This window comes from Aethalodelphis obliquidens, unplaced genomic scaffold, assembly GCF_003676395.1.
Source record: "Aethalodelphis obliquidens isolate GAN/ISIS:26980383/991018 unplaced genomic scaffold, ASM367639v1 scaffold59, whole genome shotgun sequence".
In the NCBI taxonomy this organism is placed as follows: Eukaryota; Metazoa; Chordata; class Mammalia; order Artiodactyla; family Delphinidae; genus Aethalodelphis; species Aethalodelphis obliquidens.
Genome location: NW_020838003.1, coordinates 7,638,043 through 7,661,418, shown reverse-complemented (window position 1 = coordinate 7,661,418; position 23,376 = coordinate 7,638,043). Strand labels below are relative to the sequence as shown.

The 23,376-nt window shown below is 36.0% G+C and overlaps 1 protein-coding gene across 2 annotated transcripts in view; it reads left to right on the top strand.

Moving 5' to 3' along the window:
* The window catches only part of ANTXR2 (ANTXR cell adhesion molecule 2), a 212,511-nt gene that overhangs the window by 155,914 nt on the left and 33,221 nt on the right, over positions 1–23,376 (top strand). Inside the window, exons 17-18 of one of the 2 annotated variants that reach the window (XR_003428808.1) lie at positions 5,319–7,050; positions 9,690–9,957. Coding sequence is in view for 1 of the 2 variants with exons in the window: in XM_027087434.1 (XP_026943235.1) it covers positions 5,319–5,357 (39 nt within the window). In the remaining variant the exon portion in view is untranslated. Of the gene's footprint in view, positions 1–5,318; positions 8,618–9,689; positions 9,958–23,376 lie in introns of those variants that run through there. The other variant, XM_027087434.1, reaches the window with a different exon arrangement.

Below are 23,376 nucleotides of genomic sequence, written 5' to 3'. Positions count from 1 at the left end.
AAAAATCGCATGGTAAACATTTTGAAATCTTTGTCTAGATACTTTACAGATACTTTGCTGAATTCCCAACATGAAATTACTGAGTCAAAGAATATAAGCTTTTAAAGACTATTATTACATATGTTGCTTATATATAGTTTTTGCCAATTTATATTTTCCCTAGCAATGCATGAGAATTCTTTTCTTGCCACAGAAGCTCACTAATTAGGTAATGTTGCTCAAAATAAGTTTGCATAATACGGTTTACATTCAATGGGAGGCAGTTTTATTCCTTTTAAACCATAATTTTTATTAGGCAAATAAAATGTCATACCCAGATTACAATACAATGATGTCAATTATTAATATATAAATAATTCTAATAGTCTACAACTTATTTAAGTAAGTAAATATGCCAGTAGTAATCTTGTAATAGTAATAGTAATTTGCCTGGTTGTTTAATATGTTGAGAAGGTAAATTATAACCTGGCTCAGTCATTATCTGAATTATCACAATTTTTAAATTAATGTACTTTAAATGTACTTGGCTATAATCTAAAGTCAGTACTTAAATTCTATTTGTTCTACCTAGCTTTATTTTTTTTAATATTTAAGAAGTTTTACTCCTAATCTCTATGTCATACAAAATGAATAAATTTTACAATTATTTCATTGCATCCAAGGAATTCTATATTCCCAAGGCAAAAGAATGGAATACATACATAGTTCATTTTTAAACCAATGCAGTCCTAAGGACACTCATTTAATTCAATTTTACATTCACTATATGTTCTTATTGTTGAAATTTATGACCTAGTGACTTATGCATCATGATACCAAATTCAAGTTGGTTGAAGTGATTGCCTAATTGAATAAATAATATGGGCATTACCTAAAGCATCACGACAACAGTATACTTTGATTTTACCCATAATTTAGATGCATGATTAGAGCATGATTTTAAGTCAAGAAAATTATTTTTAAAAATATTTAATTAAAAATTTGAAAATATAGAGAAAATTAATGTTATTTCTCCACATTAATAATTATGCTTTATATTACATGCTTTATTATTCCTTAAACACTTATGCCACCTGAATTCAAGTTTTTTGAATTATTTTGTAAAATATAAAGCAAACATAATGTTACACATTTGTTTTAACTCTTGCTAGAAGAAATCTTGTGTTCATTTGTTTTAGCATATTACAAGTTTAGTGGTTTATTTTAGAGACTATATAGTCCTGTTACCTGATACAAGTATTAACCTCTACATAGGGAATAAAGTATTAAAATTATGTCTCTATGTATACTTCTGTATATTTAGGTTGCATTGAATGGTTTATTATTAACCTACTCAATTAACTTTTTAAAAATGTTCAGAGCTTGTATTATTTGTAATTAAAGTGAAATCGTCTCAGAAAATAAACACTATTACTACTAATATTTTCCATTCTGTACCAGCCAATGATGAGTTGTATGCTCAAGTTATTTTACATTGCTTTACTTGTTACCTTGATAACATACCTTTATTATATAGGCATTGTAGGCACGAGGATATGGCAGACCTGTAAACCCTGTCATATCCCATTTCCTGTGAATAAAAATTGCTCTGCTGTGTTCTGGCCTAGACTGCTTGCCATGATATCAATGGCAGCCTAACATTCTTGACCTTAAACATAATTGACATTATATTGATGGGTTTTGTAAGATAGTATTGAGCAGTATTCAAAGGGCCACAGACTCTTAATCACAGCCACTTGCAACCAGGGTATGGTGCCTTGATTTTAGAATATTCTGGTAAGTGGATGGTAGCAGCTAGCATGAAATAATCCCCTGGGAGTAAGGTACCTGATGGAATACTAAATAAAAATTTCCTTTGGCCAATAGTTTCTTTTTTTCTTGATTATTCTTTATCTATCTTTTCTCTTTAGAACTACTCTTTTCTATTTTCTCCATATTATCTTCTCTCCTTTTCCACTGTTGTATTTTTCTCCTTTGTAATCTCTTTTTTCCTCTCTCAAATTCATACTTTTTCTATCTTCCCATTTTTAAGGTCTGGCTCCTCCCCCAGTAGAGGTCCAGTCATCACGTATTCATTCTTTTATACATCATCCATCCATCCACTTGTTTCTAAGTGAGGATTTATAACAAGTCTGCTCTATGTTAGACACTGTGCAATGACATCGTAGAGGGAAGATAGATAATAACTATTTGCTTTTTAAATGCAAGTTTACTATGTGCCAGGTACTGTTCTAAGTGCTTTATAAATCTATATTAACAGACTTAATCTTTATAACAGTCCTAAGAATAGGTCCAATTTTTTTAAATTGTGATTAGTCACTTATTTCTTATTTATTTGTTTGTTTGTTTGTTTTGGGTTGCATTGGGTTTTCATTGCTGCATGTGGGCTTTCTCTAGTTGTGGCGAGCAGGGGCTACTCTTTGTTGTGGTGCACGGGTTTCTCATTGCGGTGGCTTCTCTTGCTGCAGAGCATGGACTCTAGGCATGCGGGCTTCAGTAGTTGTGGCACGTGGGCTCAGTAGTTGTGGCACACAGGCTCAGTAGTTGTGGTGCAACTACAATTTGGGCTTAGTTTCTCTGTGGCATGTGGGATCTTCCTGGATCAGGGCTCCAACCTATGTCCCCTGAAGTGGCAGGCAGATTCCTAACCACTGTGCCACCTGGGAAGTCATGAATAGGTCCAGTTCTTAATCCCCATTTTATTGATGAAGAAACCATAAGTTGTTCATGGTCACACAGTTAATAAATAACAGAGCTGGGATACATATTCAGGCTTTGGAGCTCTCAGATTTAACTACTGTTACTCTTCCTTTTGATCTTGAAGCCAGCAATTATGGTGTAATGTAGTTTGGCTGTGGTAGAGATGCAATTTGGGGGAAGGAGCCCCATGACTGGGAGGGCTGGGAAAGGCTTAATAGAGAAAGTAACTTTTGAATAGAACTCCTCTAAGTTACCAACTTCTAAATTCCTGTAAAATAAAACATTATCAGGTCTTGATAAAAATGAAAAACACTGAGTCCATGATTGAGGGTGAGGAGATATTTGGTTGTTTTTGTCAATGTGTGTGCTAAAACACGGGGGTGTATATTGCATGTACCAGGGTTTTTGGGTACTTGAATCAACAGACATGCAGCTGCTGATGATTAATACTTAATCCCAAGCTTTGGAAGAGCTGAAGTAAGGACCTCAGGGTCAAAGTCAATAGGGCTTTCTTCATTTGAGTTGCTAGATCTTTAATTAAACTACACCAAATGAAATAGAAAATAATTTAGGTCTGGAATAATTTAGGTGTTGAAGTGATTTTGAGAATTCAGGTGAACTATGAATTTCACTTTTTAAACCCTCCAATTTCATAAAATAAATGAATCAGAGTCACCAGATTAATCTGGTGTGTGGAACAGAAATGGTCCGAAAAAGAGCCTTATATCTAAATCTAGTTAATTAGTGATAAAATGCAAATAAAAGTAGAAATTCATGGTAACTTCTTTTCAAAATTATGCAGAAGAGAAAAAACTTTTACTTTTTTGGTCCATAATAAATACACAAGAAAAGATGTCATTAATGCATATCTTTGTTGTCAAAATGTCACTCCTCATATATTTGTTTGATTCTGGAAAATTGCCAGGAGATAATATTTTTAATATTCATCACTGTTTTAATATTCATAGTTAAAATCTATTTCTCATTGTATGTATAGTTATACTATCACACTGTCATGGCTTAGAAGGACTGATTTGCCCAAATATTTATTAATTATGTCATTTTCCTGCCCTCTGAAAAAAATTTTTAGAAAAGGGATATATCATGAGAATAACATTTTTTAATGTTTCCTTGGCACATGATGCCAAATGTAGCTAATCTGGAGAAGAGCATCTTTTCACTTAATATTCATTCTAAAAATCTTCTTTGAAGGTCTAGGTAATACAAAAATACAGTCTGAGTACATGACCTATGACCATTGCATTACCAAGGAATTTTTAGCTCATTCTAAGGTAGTCTTCTCCATGCTTTTTTCCCACTTCCTTTTGCACAGATATTATTTGTAGACATTAGGCACAAAGTAAGTAATAAATTTGACAATTATAGTAATAATGTTACCTCCAAAATTATTAGAAGACAGATAATTTGATGAATATTTGCCTTTTAGGCAAGAGTAAATGTAAACTAGTTTGCTTTTATGCTTTTCTGTTTTTTCATTAATTTCTGAAATTTCCAAATTTGTTGAACAGTCGCTTTTGAGAGGAAAATAGACCAAAATCTTATTTTTACATTCCAGGCTTTCTTCTCCAACAATATTTGTTGTTCCTTTTGAATGTACCATGTACACTGGATGTACCAGATATTTGAAACAAATGTATTGTTCACATTTAGAGGGAAATAAAGAGAAGTTCTAAAATATGAAGTTAGAGAGCAGATATTATGAGAAATAGGAAAATCTCAATAGGGTGATGATCTGGACCCTAAATTAGAAAGCAATATGCTACCTTTTGGCTTATTAAGGAATCTAGACATGATTTATATAGTACAAGACATCAGCAATGTCACACCAAGGAGAGGGAAGAAGGGGATCTTTTATTACTAATTGGAAACTTTATTTTCAACTAATTCTTAGATTATTTATAATTACATATGAAACAATGTGTTTCCACACGCTTCATCGAACTGCTAAGGAATTGGAATGGCAAACTCTCTTTGGAAATGTGGAATGCAAATAAAGTCACCATATATAAAGACCACATAACGGTGGTGTGCAGTTGTGAGAAATGATCAACAGTGGACAAGATTGCTAGTAAATCTCTTGCAAAATCCTATTATAAAATGGAATCACAAAGAGATGGCATCTCTTCCCTTTCTCCCTGACTTCTTATCCTCAATCTCTTCCGACTTCTTAAATACACTTCTCATGCATACATTTTAGAAGCACCAGTTTTATATCAGTTTTAAAAGCACCAGATTGTATAAATGGGACACTTCCATTTTAATACATTGTAGAAACATACAGGGTTGTGGCTTTGATATTTTTATTGCTCGGATAGTAATGCTATTCTTTAAATAGCAATAACAAAGTTCTGTTTTCCGTAGTGTTTTTTTCACTCTAATTTTACCATACCATCGTGTAGGTGAACTTGCTGTGGAAAAGATCTGAATGAACCATCATGCTTTGACCCAAAGAAAAAAATTATGACTTCATGTTTCATCCTAACATTGACCTTACCTTGGGTAATCGTTTGTTATATCATAGTAGGAAAACTAGGTGTTCTCATGCTTTTTTAAAATAATTACCTCTGTATTTCAATAAGGATTTGTTTCTTTCCTAGGGCCGGTGCATAAACTTCTCTCGAGTTCCCTCTCAGTAAAAGGAAAGCAGGAAGACCAAGAGGTATGAAGATGGTACATCTTCACGATGCAGATTTCCAACCAAAAGAAAACAAAGTGCATTTCAGAAGTTTTTGGAAGAGCAGCTTTATTCCTCTCAGTCAGGAAATGTTTTCTCTGCCTTCTGCTTTGCTTGCATCAAACATTTTCAAACCCTTGTTCTGCCATCTACATGGGAATTGATGAAACTCAATGGTAACACATGATTCAGGACATTAAAAATAAAAAGGAGCTTTAATGTACATGCTGTGGTTTATACAAGAAAGTTTTTTTGAATGTGTAAAAGAGGAAGAAACAAAAGCGTGAAGATGATATCAAAATAGGGAGCACAAAACAATTGGCCCTGGTGAATCTTTAATGGAGAAAGGAGCATTTTACATGGAAACATGGCACTTGTGTGTTTACATGGCAAGATTCTTAGCCAAAGGCAGAGTATGAAATCTCCCACCAGGCTAAGCAAATAAAGGAGTCTACTGCCTTATAGCTGTGTCAGATCACAAAATCCTTCCAAGTCCACTACCACGATGTGCCTTCCGGGAAGCTTCTGACTGGAAAATCTTGTCATTCTAACACTGAAAAGTGCACACGTATGACAAAATGTAGACAGGATGCCTCAAGGTATCAGTAGCAAGCAAGATTTTGCCCTTTAGTTTTTGAAGGCACCTTTCTTTCATTATGCACTTGGGAAAAGAAGAAAATTAATAGAGCATTATTCCACAGGAAGACGGCCTCTAACTAGAGATCTTCAGTGGAGCTTAATGGACTCATGATTTGAGAACTTGTCCCTGGGATTGGTAGATTTACCCCTCTTTCTATGTTTAGGGCTTAGTAGTACATATAGCAGTAATATCTGTAAACACACCTAGGAGTTTGTTTTGCTTTTAATTTAAAGGAAGCAGTAACCACAAAGCTTCCGCTCAGGGTATTTTCTTCCTCCAAGTCTCCAAGGGCTCTTCAGCGTCACAAGCCAGCAACTCTCTTTGCATGAAAATTTCAAAATTTAATTAATATAATTAAAGGCAACAGCAAGCAGCAGCCTGTGAAGATTTTGCTCATCCTTTTTATGCCTTTTGACATTGAATGACCTATTACTGTATGCGCATTACTTGGATTTTGAGGGGCACTCTACCTTGGTTGTGATTCAGTAGAGAGAAAAAAAAGGCCTCCTCTCATCAAAGTTATATATTAAATTTCAGGAGGGTCTACCACCACAAAACATCGAAAATGTATGTATTATAATTTTTTTAGAAAAACCACCGTGTCACGTCAACGATGCCAAATTATGTTAGCGTGAGCGGAAACACTGTGGGGGAGGAAGAAGGCAGCAGCTGATGAAAAAAGCTCAAATGATCTAGTCACTTTCGATACTGTACTTCAGATGCGAAATGGATATTCGACTGGAAACCTGACAAAGCGCGCCTGCTTTGATGTGAACTGGTATAGACAATGACCAGTGGCTGGGTCAGTGGGATGTCTCTCTGCGAGCACAAAGGCTTATCAAATGACACTAAAAATAAGTTCAACAACCATCACATTGGAAGGGAGAAGGCGAACATTTCATGTTTGGCGGGCATGTGAGTGCACAAGATGGAAACAGTGATTCGGAGCATCCCAGTATAATTACCCCCATTGCGCGCTTAATGGAAATTTCAAAGGATGGGAGTGATTCTGATGGTTGGTGTCCAGATTTGTTGCACTGCTCCAATAAGCCTTGCTCACACACACAAATTTTTATACATAGATATATGTATACATATATATCCTCTAGCTTGAATCTTTTGCTCAAGTTTATTTATGTCACTGGCTGGCTGGATCCAAAGTCATGTGTCTACATATTCATAAATAAAATTTTACCCGTGCCTCGGCTACCATTTTTCTTTAAGCCCACATGAACTCAAGCCTTGTTTGGTTGAATATTTAATTGCCTTGATTAGTTTCAGGGACAGAATTGTATCCAGTTCCAAAATGTCCATTATGTTCACAAATGGTAGTGTTGGTACTAATTATCCATGTTTGCAAGTGTGACTTGGAAACCAGATATACACCCATTGAGTTCTTGTAGGCCATCGTTCTACATTTGCATCTGGGGCAGGGCCTACTACAATTTTCTTAAATTGGCACCTCATTTCTAACCAGTGCACACCCCGAATTTAAGAGCCTCAAGCGTACTACAGAAGCTAAGGCTGCTTCTTTGGTAGTTCCTTTGAATTTGTCTAGTATCATGGCAATTGTATGATACTTTTATTTTGTACATGAGCAGTGTAAGTAGACCTTTGCCCTTAAATGGCAAAATAGCTTTCAGTAGATTGTAATGAAAATGGATTTCCAGTTCTAATACCACTATGAAGAACTCTCAGTGAAGAGGGACAGGCAATGGTCTATGTAGAGACTAAAAAAGTATCATTCATAAAGTTCAAAGACAGATGGAATTTTATTGCACTTAAATGTATGAACAAGATCTAGGTTATGATTTTCTCTGATTATGCTAACTAGCAAATTGAGAAGAATTTGCTTTAAAGAGTACTGTATTCTCACCAAAGGACTAAATTGAACACCCCTACACTTTTCAACCAGGAAAATGAAAGGTTAAAATAAAGCCATTTCTATAAGTTTAGTAACATTTTATATTTTATATAGAGAAACAGTTCCTGTTTAATTTTTTGGACATAATGTCAGTCAAGATCTACTTTCTGTGAGTAAATTAGTTAAGTCTTTATCCATAATCCATTTGTGTTGCATAAGGTTGCAAAAACAATTAAGTGGGAAATGACTCCTAACTTATGTGTCTACTCTGCCTGGAAAGAAAGTTTTGAAGGCATCTATATATATTTCATAACAATGTCTGTTCTTTATGGATTTGATCCATAAATATTTATCTATCTGAAAACTTTGATACTTGGAATGTTTTCCTTAAAGCATTTGGTGCTCCAAGAAAAAACATTTGGTGCTAAGAGTTGCAGCACTGATGCCTTTCCCCAAGTTAATTCTATTTTAAATTTTTATATTTCCTTCCCAATGAGATGCAGAGTAAAATTTGAGACCCTCCATTAAGTAGGGAGCAGCATCTGTCATCCATGGATAATTACTCTTTTGGCAAAAATATATAAGGTTTAAACCTCCTACATTTTAAATTGTTAGAAAAAAAATGATTTGCTTATATTTTTCCTGAATTTTATTCTAACCACTTTAAATCATAAGTTATTCAGTATTTGTTTTTCTAATAAATCCTTACTGGATACAAGATCTGGGTGTCTCTGTGAACTTAACTTTATTATATAAATATCACTGACCATTGTTTACTGCTCAGAGGCAATTTATTAGGTTATTTTAAAAATTAAAACAGCCTATATTATGGCCAAGAAGGTGTCTAAAATATTTTTTTGATTGATCTGCTTACATATATTGTTTTTCAATCTTAAGAGGGCAAAATATAAACGGGTAACATTTATGAATATTGTAAACATTGTAACTTCCTCTTCTATCACAAAGCCTTGTGGTTACTAGATTTTGTACAGTATCACACTTTAGGAAGTTCATTAGTATTTTATTGCTACTGGAAAATTTCGGTGGGTATATGTGCACAGGAGAGAAATATATACATTATTTTAATATGAAAGGAAATACATATTCTAGAAGCAGAAAATAACTCTGGTACATCTGTTGTATGTTTAAGGGAAGAAACAAGCAGGTGAGGCTGAAGAATGTTGTCTATCTGCAGGTGATGAAGTGGGTGCAGCCATGTACTCTAGTCTCAGAGTTAAATTAATATTTCACTTAGTGAATTTCTATGGCTTATTTCTGAGAACACTTCAATTTGGGTATATTTCTACACTTATTTGTGTCTAATTTGATAAAAGAAAGAAAAACTTGTTTTCTTTCTCATAATGTAGCAATCCCTGTGCTGGATCTTTTATGCACTTTAATTTTGGGCTCTTCTGCCAAAAGAAAATGCTGATAAGTACACCATGCAAATTTATATTAAAATGTGCTTGTTCAGATTGCTTTGCAGGAACTATATTAAGGTAAAGTGTGTGTGTGTGTGTGTGTGTGTGTGTGTGTGTGTGAGAGTGTGAGAAAGAGAAAGAGAGAGACATGGAGAGATTGAGAGAGACATGGAGATTGACTCAGAGTAACATGCTACTAATTCTCTTGGCTGAAGAATCAGATGATGGAGGGACTAGACCTAGACCTAGCCACAGCTAGCTTGATTATTAAAAGAAACACCAGGAAATTAAAAGTAGCTTGTACTCTATTTGCTTAGGTACTTGAGTAACTGGAAAAATAAACTGCCTTTCCACTCCTACTCTTTGTAGTGAACTACAGAGCATGACAGCCTTTGTCTAAGAATGTAACTCGACGAGGAAGGGTCTTGCAAGTCATACATTCAAAGCTTCAGCTGAGTTCCTCCAGGGAAGTGAATCTCAGATCTGAGTTTTGCCACAGAGGCTGGACAAAACTGAATTTCTCTGCATAAAACAAATCTTGGAGGGATTCTCCACTCACCCCACCCACCCGAAATTGAAGGGAAATAAAATGGAGAAAAAAGACCAGAGAGAGGAGGGCTGAGCAACATTATAGAAGGTAAGAGCATCAATTTAGAAAATGACAGAGGAAGTTCTGTGTCTTTAAGAATGGAGATGCCTGCTATTCAATTTTAAATGGCATTGCATTCCTGCAAAGTACACCCTTCCATCTCACAACTTCAGTTGTCTGCTAACTCACATTTTCTGTCACTTAAGGAAGTTGGCTGAATTCAAAAAGAGCAAGATGATCCCTCAAATTAATATAAAAAATAAGCCTCTGAAAATTTGCAGATATTGAAGATTGGTTGTTCCAAAACTGATGAATGGATTCGAGGTAATAGTATATAGATCTTAAAGAGCAAGCTTTCCTCATCTGTTCACTGTTTTTTTCACAGAATAAAAAAATATTTTGAAAGAAAGGAGAGTGATTTTAACATCAATAAAACTAACATCTACTTCAAGTATTGTTCAAGTAGTAACCTTGAATGAGACATCAATAAAACTGATAAACTCTAAAATGTTAGAAATAAAAGGAATCAGATTCTCTAGCTAGATTTCCCCTCAAATACAACATCATGTACCAATAGGTCTTGAGTTTTTAGGAAAAATTATGAAATTCTATACATTATCTAGGAATTGTGTTCATGTTGCTCATATTTTTTGTTACTTTTTGTATCTATGTCCATACACGCACACACACACAATCCTTTCTAGGCAAAAATGCTAAAAGTGACTCACAATATGAACTTTTATGTGCTTCACAATCCTAAAGATATCCTTGATTATTCATGTGACACAATATGACATCTGAAAATGATTTCTCAGCATGTTTATAGATAACCAGGCAAATTACCTGAAAATATTAATAACTTGCACTTATATATCATTTTATAATTTTCCAAAGTACTTCAACACGTGTTATTCATTGTTTTTATTTAATAAACATGCTATATATTCAGCTCTAATTTGGCCAAAACCTAGGCAAATTTAAGTGTGAAACTGAGGTGTAAGGGAATGGATGGAAGACAGAAGAGATGGCCTTCTCAGGATGCTCAGTAAAAAGAAAGTCTTACAGCATGAATCCTGAGTGGCCCATTGGAAAATAAACCCTGATCACATAAAATGAGATTTAATGCTAAATGAGGCCTGTTTCATATGGGCAACCCTAGATAAACTCTGTACCACCGAGAGTATCTCATTTTGCTGCCACACTACTTCCCGTGTATGTTTAACGGCCTTCTTGAGGGAACAGAATACTTTTAAATCATTCTATTTGTTGCAAAACACTACTTTAGTCTAATCACAGATAAGTTAAGCCACATAAAAATGTAATATCCTCTAAGTGTAAACAAAACAAAACAAAATAACAAAAATGATGAGGTTGATTGAGATGTTTCCTAGGGAAAAAAAAGGAGGTTTCTGTAGGAAATTGTTTTCGGGGCCAGCTGAAGGACATTATGATAGAGATCATTGCTTTAACATAATTTCAGAGGCAGTTAATGTTGAACAAGAAGGGAAAGAAAACCCAAGATAGTGAAAGGATAATTAATTCAGTCTTAGTTTTAATTTCCAAGGATAAAGTGACCCTTAACAGTGGACAACTGAACGACTAGGTTTATATTTTGCTTTCCTACTTTGTGATAATGAAACTGTTCCAGGTGTTTATTCTATTTTGACATCTGTGTTTCCTCCCCATTTTACCCACTGACCTACACAAAGCAGGTGAAGAACGGTACTATTTAGGGTAAAGGCGGGCCCCGCAAACCTTCAACCACACCCAGCACCCAGATTTTCTGAAAGCCCCTGGAGAACAGCAGAAATGACATGTCTGGGGTGGAGTCCTGGGGGTGGAGGAGGTTAGTTGTGCTCAGTAGTCAGAAATGTAAAGACTCCCCCCTCCCAAACCCTTGCCAGATGAGTGCAAACCATGCCTAAGCTTAGAGAGTTTGTTCTGTTGCCAAGAGAAAGGAGCCAAGAACCGACCAAGAAAGTCAGAACTCCTGCAGCAGTTGTACCAGGGATGAAAAACAATGGTAAGAACAAAGCCAGAGAAAGGAAATTGCACATTCATTAGCTTAATTAATGAAGATTGGCAGGTGCCTACCTTGTGCGGTTTTCTGTACTGGGCAATAGGATACTGCAGCAGGAAGGACAAGTTGGTCTCAGCAATCTTACTGGCAAGTGGAGCCAGACCCTGAACAAGAAGATGCGAGACCAGGAGTCGCGTAAAGGAGAAACACAAAGTGCTATAAGAGCTTGTAATGGGAAGGGACTAACCTAGGCTGAATCATTAGGGAAAGCAGTGAAGTTTTTGCTGAGACTGGGAGGATGAGTAGTGTTTCCTCCCTTCCTCCCTCCCTCCCTCCCTCCCTCCCTTCCTTCCTTCCTTCCTTCCTTCCTTCCTTCCTTCCTTCCTTCCTCCTTCAGTCCTAATCACTTAGCAACATAAGTAGAACATAAAATGGCAGAGTTTCTGGCACATAATAGGCCCTCAGTGATTATTTGTTAATGAGTTAAAAAATGATTATTCGGACTTCTAGCTCCTCCAAGACTGAGTAATCCCATTTCTCCCATGTCCTCCTTATTACAACTAAAAATCCCTGTACCTAACAAATGGCAAAAAACATAGGAAGTCTCTGCAAAGTGGAAAGGAGAAGGCAGACTGCTTAGAACTTGAGGAAAAACCTGCAGGTGAGTCTCCTGGCTGCCTGTATTGCCTTACCCCAAAGAGGGTACTTCAGGGAGAGACCCACCGGTCATGGGGGACTGACACCCCAATTGAGGCTGATCTTTCTCTCTCTCTTCTCTAAGAGTTGTTCCATCCAGTGCTTGACTGCATTGTATTTTCCTTGGCATCTCCAATACCAAAATGCAATGGGCAGAAAGAAGTGTTTATAGAGTCCTCCTGTGGGACTGGTAACAGGTACTCTGCTCCACAGCTATTTTCAACTTTTTTACTGTGGTAAAATACACGTAAGATAAAATTTACCACCTTAAGCATTTTTAAGTGTATTATTCACTGGTGTTAAATACATTCATAGTGTTGTGCTGCCATCACCACCATCCATCTCCTAAATCACACAATTAAGCATTTTTGGACTTGCTGCAATATTCAAGCGGTTTGGCTACTTTCGTCATTTTTACAAATTGACTGATGTGCCATTTCCTTCTTTTCTTCTGATTGTAGCATAAGCTTTAAGCTTTCCTCTGCAAAAAAGTATAATTAACATATTTGGATGTGTGTGCGTGAGCATTCTTTTGAACTACTTCAACTTGTTCATTCAGGTTCAACATTAAAAGTCCTCAAGGCCACAGTTACAATGAGATTCCCATTTTGGAGGCTACATTAGTATAGTAATGCATTTCATGCTGGTGTTCCATAATTTGCCTAATCAAATAAAATGAGATCAAGCATTACATTGGAAGGGTCCGAACTCCCCATTCATACAGTTATATTTAGCTAGTTACATAAGAAATTACTTTTTTCCTAAGGTTTTGTTTGCATTTTTTTAAGCTAGTTAGAAGTCAGAATTTAATCAGTATACTTTATTCCTCTCCTAAAATCTAGTGAGACGATTTCCCCTACTGAGTAATGCCAAAATATATGAGAACAAGGTATGCGGCTTAATTAATCAATGTATAGATATTTACTGATTACTGGCTACACACCAGGCACTTTGTTGGCCTCTCATTCACAGCAGTGAAAAAGGCAGAGACATGACCCTCACCTTTCATGAAGCTTCTTATCTCCAATTTTAATAGTTTTCTATTGCTGCTGTAACAAATTATCATAACTCTCTTGTCTTAAAGCAACACAAATTTATTCTCTTAATGTTTTGGGGAGTCAGAGGTCTGACTGCATTCCTTATGGAGGCTAGAGAATCTGTTTCTTTGAGGTTATAGGACTGAAGTGTCTGTTTATTGCTGGCTGTCAGCTGACTGGCATTCCCAGTTACTACGGGCGCCCATCCTTGGCTCGTGGCTCCTTTCCTCCATCTTCAAAGCTAGCAATGGCAAGTCAGATTTTTCTCACTTTGCATCTCTTAACCTACTTTTTGCCTTTCTCTTCCACTTTTTTTAAAAAATTATTTATTTATTTATTTTTGTCTGCGTTGGGGCTTCGTTACTGCGCACGTGTTTTCTCTAGTTGCGGAGGGCTGGGGGCTACTCCTCGTTTCCGTGCACGGGCTTCTCATTGCGGTGGCTTCTCTTGCTGCGAAACACGGGCTCTAGGTGCATGGGCTTCACTAGTTGTGGCATGTGGGATCAGTAGTTGTGGCACAGGGGCTTAGTTGCTCCGTGGCATGTAGGATGTTCCCAGACCAGGGATCAAACCCGTGTCCCCTGCATTGGCAGGCGGATTCATAACCACTGCGCCACCAGGGAAGCCCTTCTCTTCCATTTTCAATGAGTGATTAGGCTGGGCCACCTAGATAATCCAAAATAATCTCATTTCAAGGGCCTAAACCTTAAATAATATCTGCAAAAATTTTTTGACAAATAAGGCACCATATTCACAGGTCCCAGATATCTGTGGGTGAGGAGAGCATTATTCTGCCTCCCTCAGTAATGTGGAGAATGAATTTAAGAATTAGGCCTGTGAAAATATCTTCTTGAAATAATTTTATTTCGACTAACAGTTTAAATTCATATCATATGCTTTGAGAATGGAACTAAATTAAAAATTACACTAATTCTCATAATGCCATTTAAAAATTTGTTAGTTTTAATTTCAGGCAAATCCAATTTATTGAAATCCATGTGGAAAAATTCTGTTTTTCCTCATCCCAACTGAGATCTCTTTTCTAACAATTTTGAATATTTATTTATTTTGGTTGCACTGGGTCTTAATTGTGGCATGTGGGACCTTAGTTGCAGCATGTTTAGTTGGGGCATGCAGGATCTTTAGCTGCAGCACGTGGACTCTTAGTTATGGCATGCGGGCTTCTTAGTTGTGGCATGCATGTGGGATCTAGTTCCCCCACCAAGGATCAAACCTGGGCCCCCTGCATTGGGAGTGTGGAGTCTTACCCACTGAACCACCAGGGAAGTCCCATCTTTTCTAAAAATTTTGAAAAGCTCAACATTCTCAGATTCTTTGTCTATAGTCAACTGGCCACACCTACCATACAAATTCCTAGTTCTAAATTATAGCTTTCAATTTTCCCATTGCAAGTCTAAAGGACACTGCTGGAGGATATATATATATATATATATATATATATATATATATATATATACACATACCTATGCACAAGTTTCCAGTATCATATATAGCTCTACTGCAATTGAGAATAAATAACTCTTCAAGAAGGCAATTTTGATATCTGACATAAAATCCTTAACATGAGCACTCTCTAGACTCAAATAGGTTTGCTTTATGTTTCCTAAAAAAAAAAAACCAGTCAGAGGTATGAACAAATATATAGCCATATGATTGAATACCATAGAACTACCAATAATAATAAAATATTGGAACCTGACTAAATAACAATAATAGGGTATTGGTAAAATAAATTCTGGTACATATGATATATTGAAGAATACTTGATCAAATGGGAAATGTACATGCCAACAAATATATATATATATATATATATATATATATATATACTTGTTGAAAAACACTAGGTTATAAAATGTAGGTACACTATGATTTTCATCATAAAAACAGTTAAAATCACAAAATAGAAATAAATGCAGATAAAAACTTAGAAATATAAAATTTAGATATTGAAATAGATGTACACAAAAAGGTTGAGTTCAACATGCAAATTCTTGGGTCCCGCTCCTGACCTGAAACAGAAATAGAAATTCTGAAGGTGGGACCCAGCAATCTGTATTTTAACAAGCCCTCCCAGAGATTTTGGATATATGCAGAATTTGAGAATCAGTACCTTGTTTTGGGTGGTAGTTACACAGGTGCAATAAATTATCAATAAAACTAATGTTTAGAAACTTTTATTTTATTAACTTATACTCATTTTTTTAAAAAAAAGCCAAAAGATTCACTGTCACCCCCCCAAATACAATGACTTAAATTTGGGCATGAAAATAAAAATAACAAAAATAAAACCCACCAATCAATATAAATGCCACAAGAACATAAAAATTACAAAAGAATATATAAAGTTTTGTAAGGAAATCACAAGTGATAACAGAAGAGTAGATTTCCAGGAAGCACCTGAAGTTAAAATAATGTGATGCTCTATGACTGGTTTAAATACTCAAACTTGAAGAAAAGTTAAATGGTTAAATATTTTGGAAATATTTATTGGTTAGTCTGTGATATGAGGTTAATATATAAAAGAAAAAAATGCAAGTCAGTTTTAATTAATTGGACAGAATTCTGTATAATATTTAATGCTGTTGAGAGAATGAGATATCAAAGACCTCTTAAAACAGAGGTTTCTTCAATATCCTGCTCAAGGTTTTAGCTTTAAAGCCAGGATTAGTTGTATGGAACAAGGACCATCTTTATATTCAGATAATCTAACTAGTCAATTACTAGACAAGTGCTAACAGCTGTACTGCATTATAGACAAAATATGAACTCTAATGTAATCCATCATACTTAATATATATTTGTACAAGTCCCTGAATGCCTATTTGCAGGATAAATTGTAGTAGTCCTGAATGTATTGAAACATTTAAGGAACAGTGTTGTTAAAGTGGAGGTCAGTGTCATACCATTCTAGGAGGAAATTTTAAAATCCTTTGAAATCTTTATGGGCAATGTTTTTTGGGTTTTTTTTTTTTTTTTGCGGTGCGCAGGCCTCTCACTGCTGTGGCCTCTCCCGCCACGGAGCACAGGCTCCGGACGCGCAGGCTCAGTGGCCATGGCTCACGGGCCTAGCCGCTGTGCGGCATGTGGGCTCTCCCCAGACCGGGGCACGAACCCGTGCTGAATCGGCAGGCGGACTCTCAACCACTGCGCCACCAGGGAAGCCCTATGGGCAATGTTTTAAAAATTCAAATACTTGGTAAATTTTTATACATCTCCCTGTATCACTATCATTCTGATTTTTTTTCTTAATGGTAAATTTAATCCACAGGTGGGAAAAACTCACTTTTGAACGGGGTAAAAAAAACAATGGAAACCAATGGATTTTCACAAAACTCATTTATTCTAAATATAGGGTAGCATAAAGAAAATAAGAATCCAACATTATTTGGAGTGGTTCTCTAAACTAAACAGTTGTAGAAACAGGGAAATTTATGGAGACATATTTCCTGGTATAAAAGCAAGGTATGGAATAGAGTTTTTGATATTAACTGTGGGCAGTGACTTAGGAAATATCCACTAGGATGTACCACTGTCATCTCACAGTCAGCAACAACAAAAACAATTAATAATCTCTCATCTTGACGCCTACATAGCTTGGCATTTCCTACATCCATCAATTCATCAATCAATCATGACATCTAGAAATCATAATCAATTTCCTCCTCTCTTTATTCTCCTATTTCTTACTAGTACTAGTTTTTCCTTTCTCGTCTTTGCTACTCCTAGTCCTGCCAATTAAATCTTAGGCAGTACTGTTCAACAGAACTCTCTGTGATAATGAAAAACGTCTATGAATCTGCACTGTCCAATATGGTAGCCACTAGCCACGTGTGGCTAGTGAGCACTTGAAAGATAGCTAGAAAGAGTGAGAAAATAAATTTTCAATTTTATTTATTTTAATTTAATGTAAATCTAATTCATCTACATGCTATGACTAGTGTCTACTGTATTGGATAAAACAGATTGAAGGCTTCATAAACTCACCTCATCCATACACACATTTAGTCATTTAGAAATACCTTTTAGGGAAAACCTCCTGTGTACCCAGGCATAATGAAAATTCAAATTCCCAAAGGGTCTAATGGCAAAGAAAAGAAAATGATAGAGGTATGTGCACCGGGTGCTGTGAGAGAATGGACAAATGCCAGCTAGGTGCTGAGAAAAGGCTTCTTGAGGAAGGTGGTGCTTGAAATGAGATTTAATGGGTAACGAGTACAGAGGAAAGAAGAGTAGATAGGCATGTAAAATGTTAATGAGGTAAAAGAGAGTATGGTCCATTTGGGGGGAAATTATAGAAGTTCAGAGTCGATGAAACCTGAAGTAAGGAAAATGTCATGAGATGAGATTAGAAAGTTAATCAAAGGCCCAAATGTCATGTCTAACCTTTTTTTTTTTCTATTTTAAGGTTCTTAGAACATATTTATTATGTAATGGACTAATTGAGGTTATTTTGCTTTTTATTTGTTTATTTTTAAGCAAAAGAGAGATATTATTAGATATGCATGTTAAAAAGGTTATAAAATGCAAGACGGAGAATGGACTGGAGGGTGCAAAATTTGTAGGGATGTCAGCTGGGAGATTGTTGCCATGATCTTAGCCTGTAATGGCAGTAGACAGAGAAAGTAAAATGTACTGGAAAAAATACATTGTAGATTTAGAATCAACAAAATTTGGTGATTGATTACCTGTATGATGCAAAGATAGGGAATCAAGACATCCTATACTCTGACTCTGGCAAAGTTGGCTCACAAGAGACTGGTGATGTCATTCATTAATGTAGGAAGCTTTGACCTGGGCTAAAAGTCATTTCTAAGATACCTCACATTGTTGGCAGAAGACCTCAGTTCTTTGACAGAGGAAGCTCTTGTTAGAGCTCCTTGAGTGTCTCCATGGCATAGAAGGTTTTTCTTTTTTTTTTAACATCTTTATTGGAGGATAATTGCTTTACAATAGTGTGTTAGTTTCTGCTTTATAACAAAGTGAGTTATACATATACACATGTTCCCATATCTCTTCCCTCTTGCGTCTCCCTCCCTCCCCCCCTCCCTAGCAATGAGAGAGAGAGAGAGAGAGAGAGAGAGAGAGAGAGAGAGAATGCTTTCTATGACCCAGTCTTGGAAGTTGTACACTATCACTTCCACCATATCCTACTTGTTAGAAGGGAGCCACTAAGTCCAGCTCATGCTCAATATGAGGGTATTTGGCTACACCTTTAGAAGGAAGGATGTCAAAGAATTTGTGGACATATTTTAAAACTACCTACACTACTATAAGGGGAAATATGAGCTTATCTATTATAATAGTTAACTTTGCTCTAAATAGGGAAACAATGAGTTTAGTTCTGGTCTCACAAGTTTACCTTTGTGAAATATATACATGACAATTTTCAGTAGAGTTTCAGATGTATGGTTTTATATCTGAGGAGAGAGATTGATTGAAGCCATGGGAATGGATGAAAATAACTCAAAGAAAGTTTGGAGAGTATAAACAGAAGAGGGCCAAAGACAGAACCTCTTCTAGAGAATCTTTTGTAGGGAATACCTACAGTAGGAAGATACTGATGGAAGTGGAGCCCAAAAATGATTCTAAAAACTAACAGTCAAACTGTGTGAGGAGAATGAAGAAAGAGTGATAGTATTTTGAAAAGGAAGGATTGGCTATGATGCACATCATTTTAGGTTATATGCTACTCTGGGAGACGAAGATTCAGGGAAAGGATGGTGATTTTTAGTTATCTCTTATATTTTATTTATTTTTTCAATAAGACAGAGTTCAAGAAGACATGGCAAAATGTCTACATCTGTTTAATTTGAATGGTAAGCAATGAATGTCTCATATTGTTATATGTACTTTTACATTTGAAACACTTGTATATTTGAAATACTTATATTAATAAAATTCAAAAGAACTGATTAAATTTGCCAAATCCTGCAGAAAGTCAAGAAGGGCAAGCACTGGAAAATGCCCATTGGATTTAGTAATAAAGTGGTTAATAGGATTTAGTAATAACGTAGTTAATAGGGTCCTTGATAAAAATAATTTCAGTGAACTAGTGGTGGTAGAAGCCAGATTCCAGTGGGATAAGAAGTTAATATAGAGAGGTTGGCTCAAAAGGTCAGAAATACATCTTTGCAGGATCAAAATTATAGAAGTTATTATACTTTTGTTACTGCTCCCTTTTAAAGCAAGGTAACAAATTTATGTAGAGACTAAGGGGAAAAAGCAAAGAGGGAAGACTTGTAACACCAGACCAAAACCCCTAAAGAGCAGAACAAGATCCAGAATGCAGACAGGAGCCTTGCCATAAAAGGACGTGGGTCTTTCTCTTTTTTGTGTGTGGTGGGGAAAAGAAAAGTGAGTGGGTAAAAATAGTGGTTCCTGTCACAGTAGGAAAGTGAGGGAGCCACTGAGACAGAGACAGATGAGAATGGATAGCTTGATGAGAGTGATGAAAGTCTGGTAACTGTTTCAGGAATCAGAAACTGACTTGTCACCAAACTGTTCCTAGTGCCTGGGAGTAACTGCGTGAGTTACACAGGCTGGTTTCTCAGAAGCAGATGGTGAGATGGAGCTTGGGATGTGAATGTTTATTGAGGATCACTACCTATGAAGGACTGGAAATCATCGCATGATTTTTTGCAGGCCGCTGGGTGAATAAGCTGTGGATCATTCATATAGTGAAAATACGTGTATCGATATAAATCAATTGCAAGAATTTAACATTGAGTGAAAGAAAAAAGCAGCCAAATTTATCTACGATACGATAAAATTTTTCAATTTAAAAAACAGAACAATAATGTATTTTATGTTGTGGATAAATATAGAGAGTAAAAGTATGAGAACATTCCTGGGAATTATGCAAATTAACTTGGTTACCTCTGGTAGCTGATGAAATGTGAAGGAATGGGAGGCTCTGTGAGGCAAATAAGTTAAGCCTTGTGCTTGACACATAGTAAACACTATAGGTGCTAGCTAATATCATAATAAAACATGTTAACATATGTTTATTCTTACTGGTGTACATGCAGGCGTCTGTTATATTGCCTCTTTGTTTGTTGTATGTTTGAAAACTGCCATACTAAATGATGAAAAAACCCCAGCACCATCAGGGACCCTTTCCTAATTATACAAGGCCAATAATACTAATTTCCAACATAACACGTGACTTCAATCTCAACTATCTGAGGGTCAAACCTCTTTGAATTGGTGAACGAGTGAAAAAGTCAAGTCAGACATATTCTTTGGCTGGACACACACATGCACACGCATATTCACACACACGAGCATCCTCTTGGTGTAACGTAAACACCAATAACCTCATTTAAAGGCTAAGGCCAAGTGCATTTGTCTTTTCTCTTTACCTGATGAATTCTTCAAGGGCAGGACAGTGTCCCTTGATGCTCAGCCAGCCCTCCCTGGCGTATTGTGAGTACTCAATAAATAATAATTAATTCAGTAATAATTAATCCATTAATAAACAAGCATGCATTTACTCAATAAATAATAATTAATGACAGAATGACTGAAAAGAATGGCAAAACTTGAATAAAATGTTATAAATGAACTAAAACTGTTTAAATCTAACTAAATGTAATTTTTGCGGAAGATGTACTTAGAACTTGAGTCCTATGAATTTGATATAGATATTTATGTCTTAGATTTTAGGACACTCTTGTTCTTTTAGTTCATAGTGCCATCAATGTCTCAGCTGTATTCACATCATTTATATAAACCCATATTATGCATGTGTGCATATATATATATGTATATATACATATCCCTACATATATACACATATATTTATATATTTGTACATGCATAAACACATTTTTTTCCATCTCAGTCTATATACAACAGACCCTTGGCAAATCTGTGAAGCATTGCATTTAATCTTTGTGGGTGTGTATACAGGAATAAGCCACTCCATCTTGTAACCCTGCTGACCCTGTGATGGCCTCCTTGTGCCCCAGATCTTCTATGCCCTATGTCCTCAACTATCATAGGTGTTAGCTAATATTATTACTGTCAGATTACTATTTAGTTAATCTCATAAACTAATTTGTCATGAGGCATTAGTAGCTCAATGTATTACTTTCTTTCCTTAATAAGGACTGTTGATACTTTCCTCTGAAAAAGTGGTTGCATGAATTCCAGAAATACCTCTGTTGGAATTACAATTAAACAGGGATTCTTTTGATGCTACTCAAATTATGGCATATTTACATACTCTTGCTACTGAGTTCAGATGGCAAGTGAAATATAAATTCACCATGTCATCTGTTTTCAGACATCTAGCTTTTTCATCGAATAGATAAAACTATTGGAAATATTGATTTTGCATTATTTTACGTTACTTTTAGGTTGTACAGACACAGTCTTATTAAAAGTTAAAACAAATTTCAAGAGACCATTTGGTAAACAGAGCAGCACTTGAAAAATCATGGGATATGTTGTAAATCAAGCTAAGTTGATATGACCACAATCATCTACCAGATTTCCAGTTTTTTTTTTTTTTTTTTTTTTTTGCGGTACGCGGGCCTCTCACTGTTGTGGCCTCTCCCGTTGTGGAGCACAGGCTCCGGACGCGCAGGCTCAGTGGCCATGGCTCACGGGCCCAGCCGCTCCGCAGGATGTGGGATCTTCCCGAACCGGGGCACGAACCCGTGTCCCCTGCATTGGCAGGCAGACTCTCAACCACTGCGCCACCAGGGATGGATATTTTATCTAAGACTCATTCATTTACTCCTTTCCCCTCAATAACTGCAACTGAAATGAATACTGTTCATCTCATTCAGGATCCACTATGTGCCTCTTAGAAAAACAAATAAATGTCTGTCCTTCCTGAGTTCATTCCATAAAGTAACTACCAAGAGTGAGTACCACATTCGAAGAAACATGTAATTCAGACAAGGCTTTTACTGATGAGAACAATTATGCTAAAGCCTGAAACCTTTTTTAAAAGAGGATAAAGTAAGAATTAGATGTAATAGAAGGAATGAGACCTTTAGATGACAATGGGGTGATAATACGAACTTGATGCTGTGCTTATGAGTTATTATGTTATTTTAGTCTAATGGCCCCAAAGGTCCTTTAAAAATCATCTAGGTGAATGGATATATATCATGCGGAGACAATAGCGTACACGGTTGTTTCCATTTGGCTTTAAAATAAACTTCAAAGTCAGAGAACTTTCTGTATTATGTTGGGCTGTCAAATTATGTACTTTTGAAAGGCATGGTTTTCATATGCATATTTCATATGCAAAATATCTTCCCAACATGTGCCTATTTTAAAAGAATTCTTTTACTTGAAATGTAAAAACACAAAAATAAATACCTTAATTTAACCAGGGAAATTGGTTGAGTCCTCTAAGGGAGTAACGAGTCAATTCTGCCCCTTTAAAACTCACCTTTGTCTCTAATGCCTGAGCCAACACTGAAGATTAAAGACAGGATTCAAAGAGGGCTATTCTTCATATTTTACCTGCTCATTAAACGCCAAGATAGTTTTTTACTCAATTATACATCTGCCAATGAAAATAGTGAGCAAAGACAACCTCAAGGCCATGTTTTCATTTCGATCATTGTTCCCGAGTGAATTACAAGGTTGCGAGCTCTCCTAAGACAATTTATATTGATCCAGGCTTCATAAATCTGGTACAGTAGACTGAGTTGCTGAGCTGTATGTTGT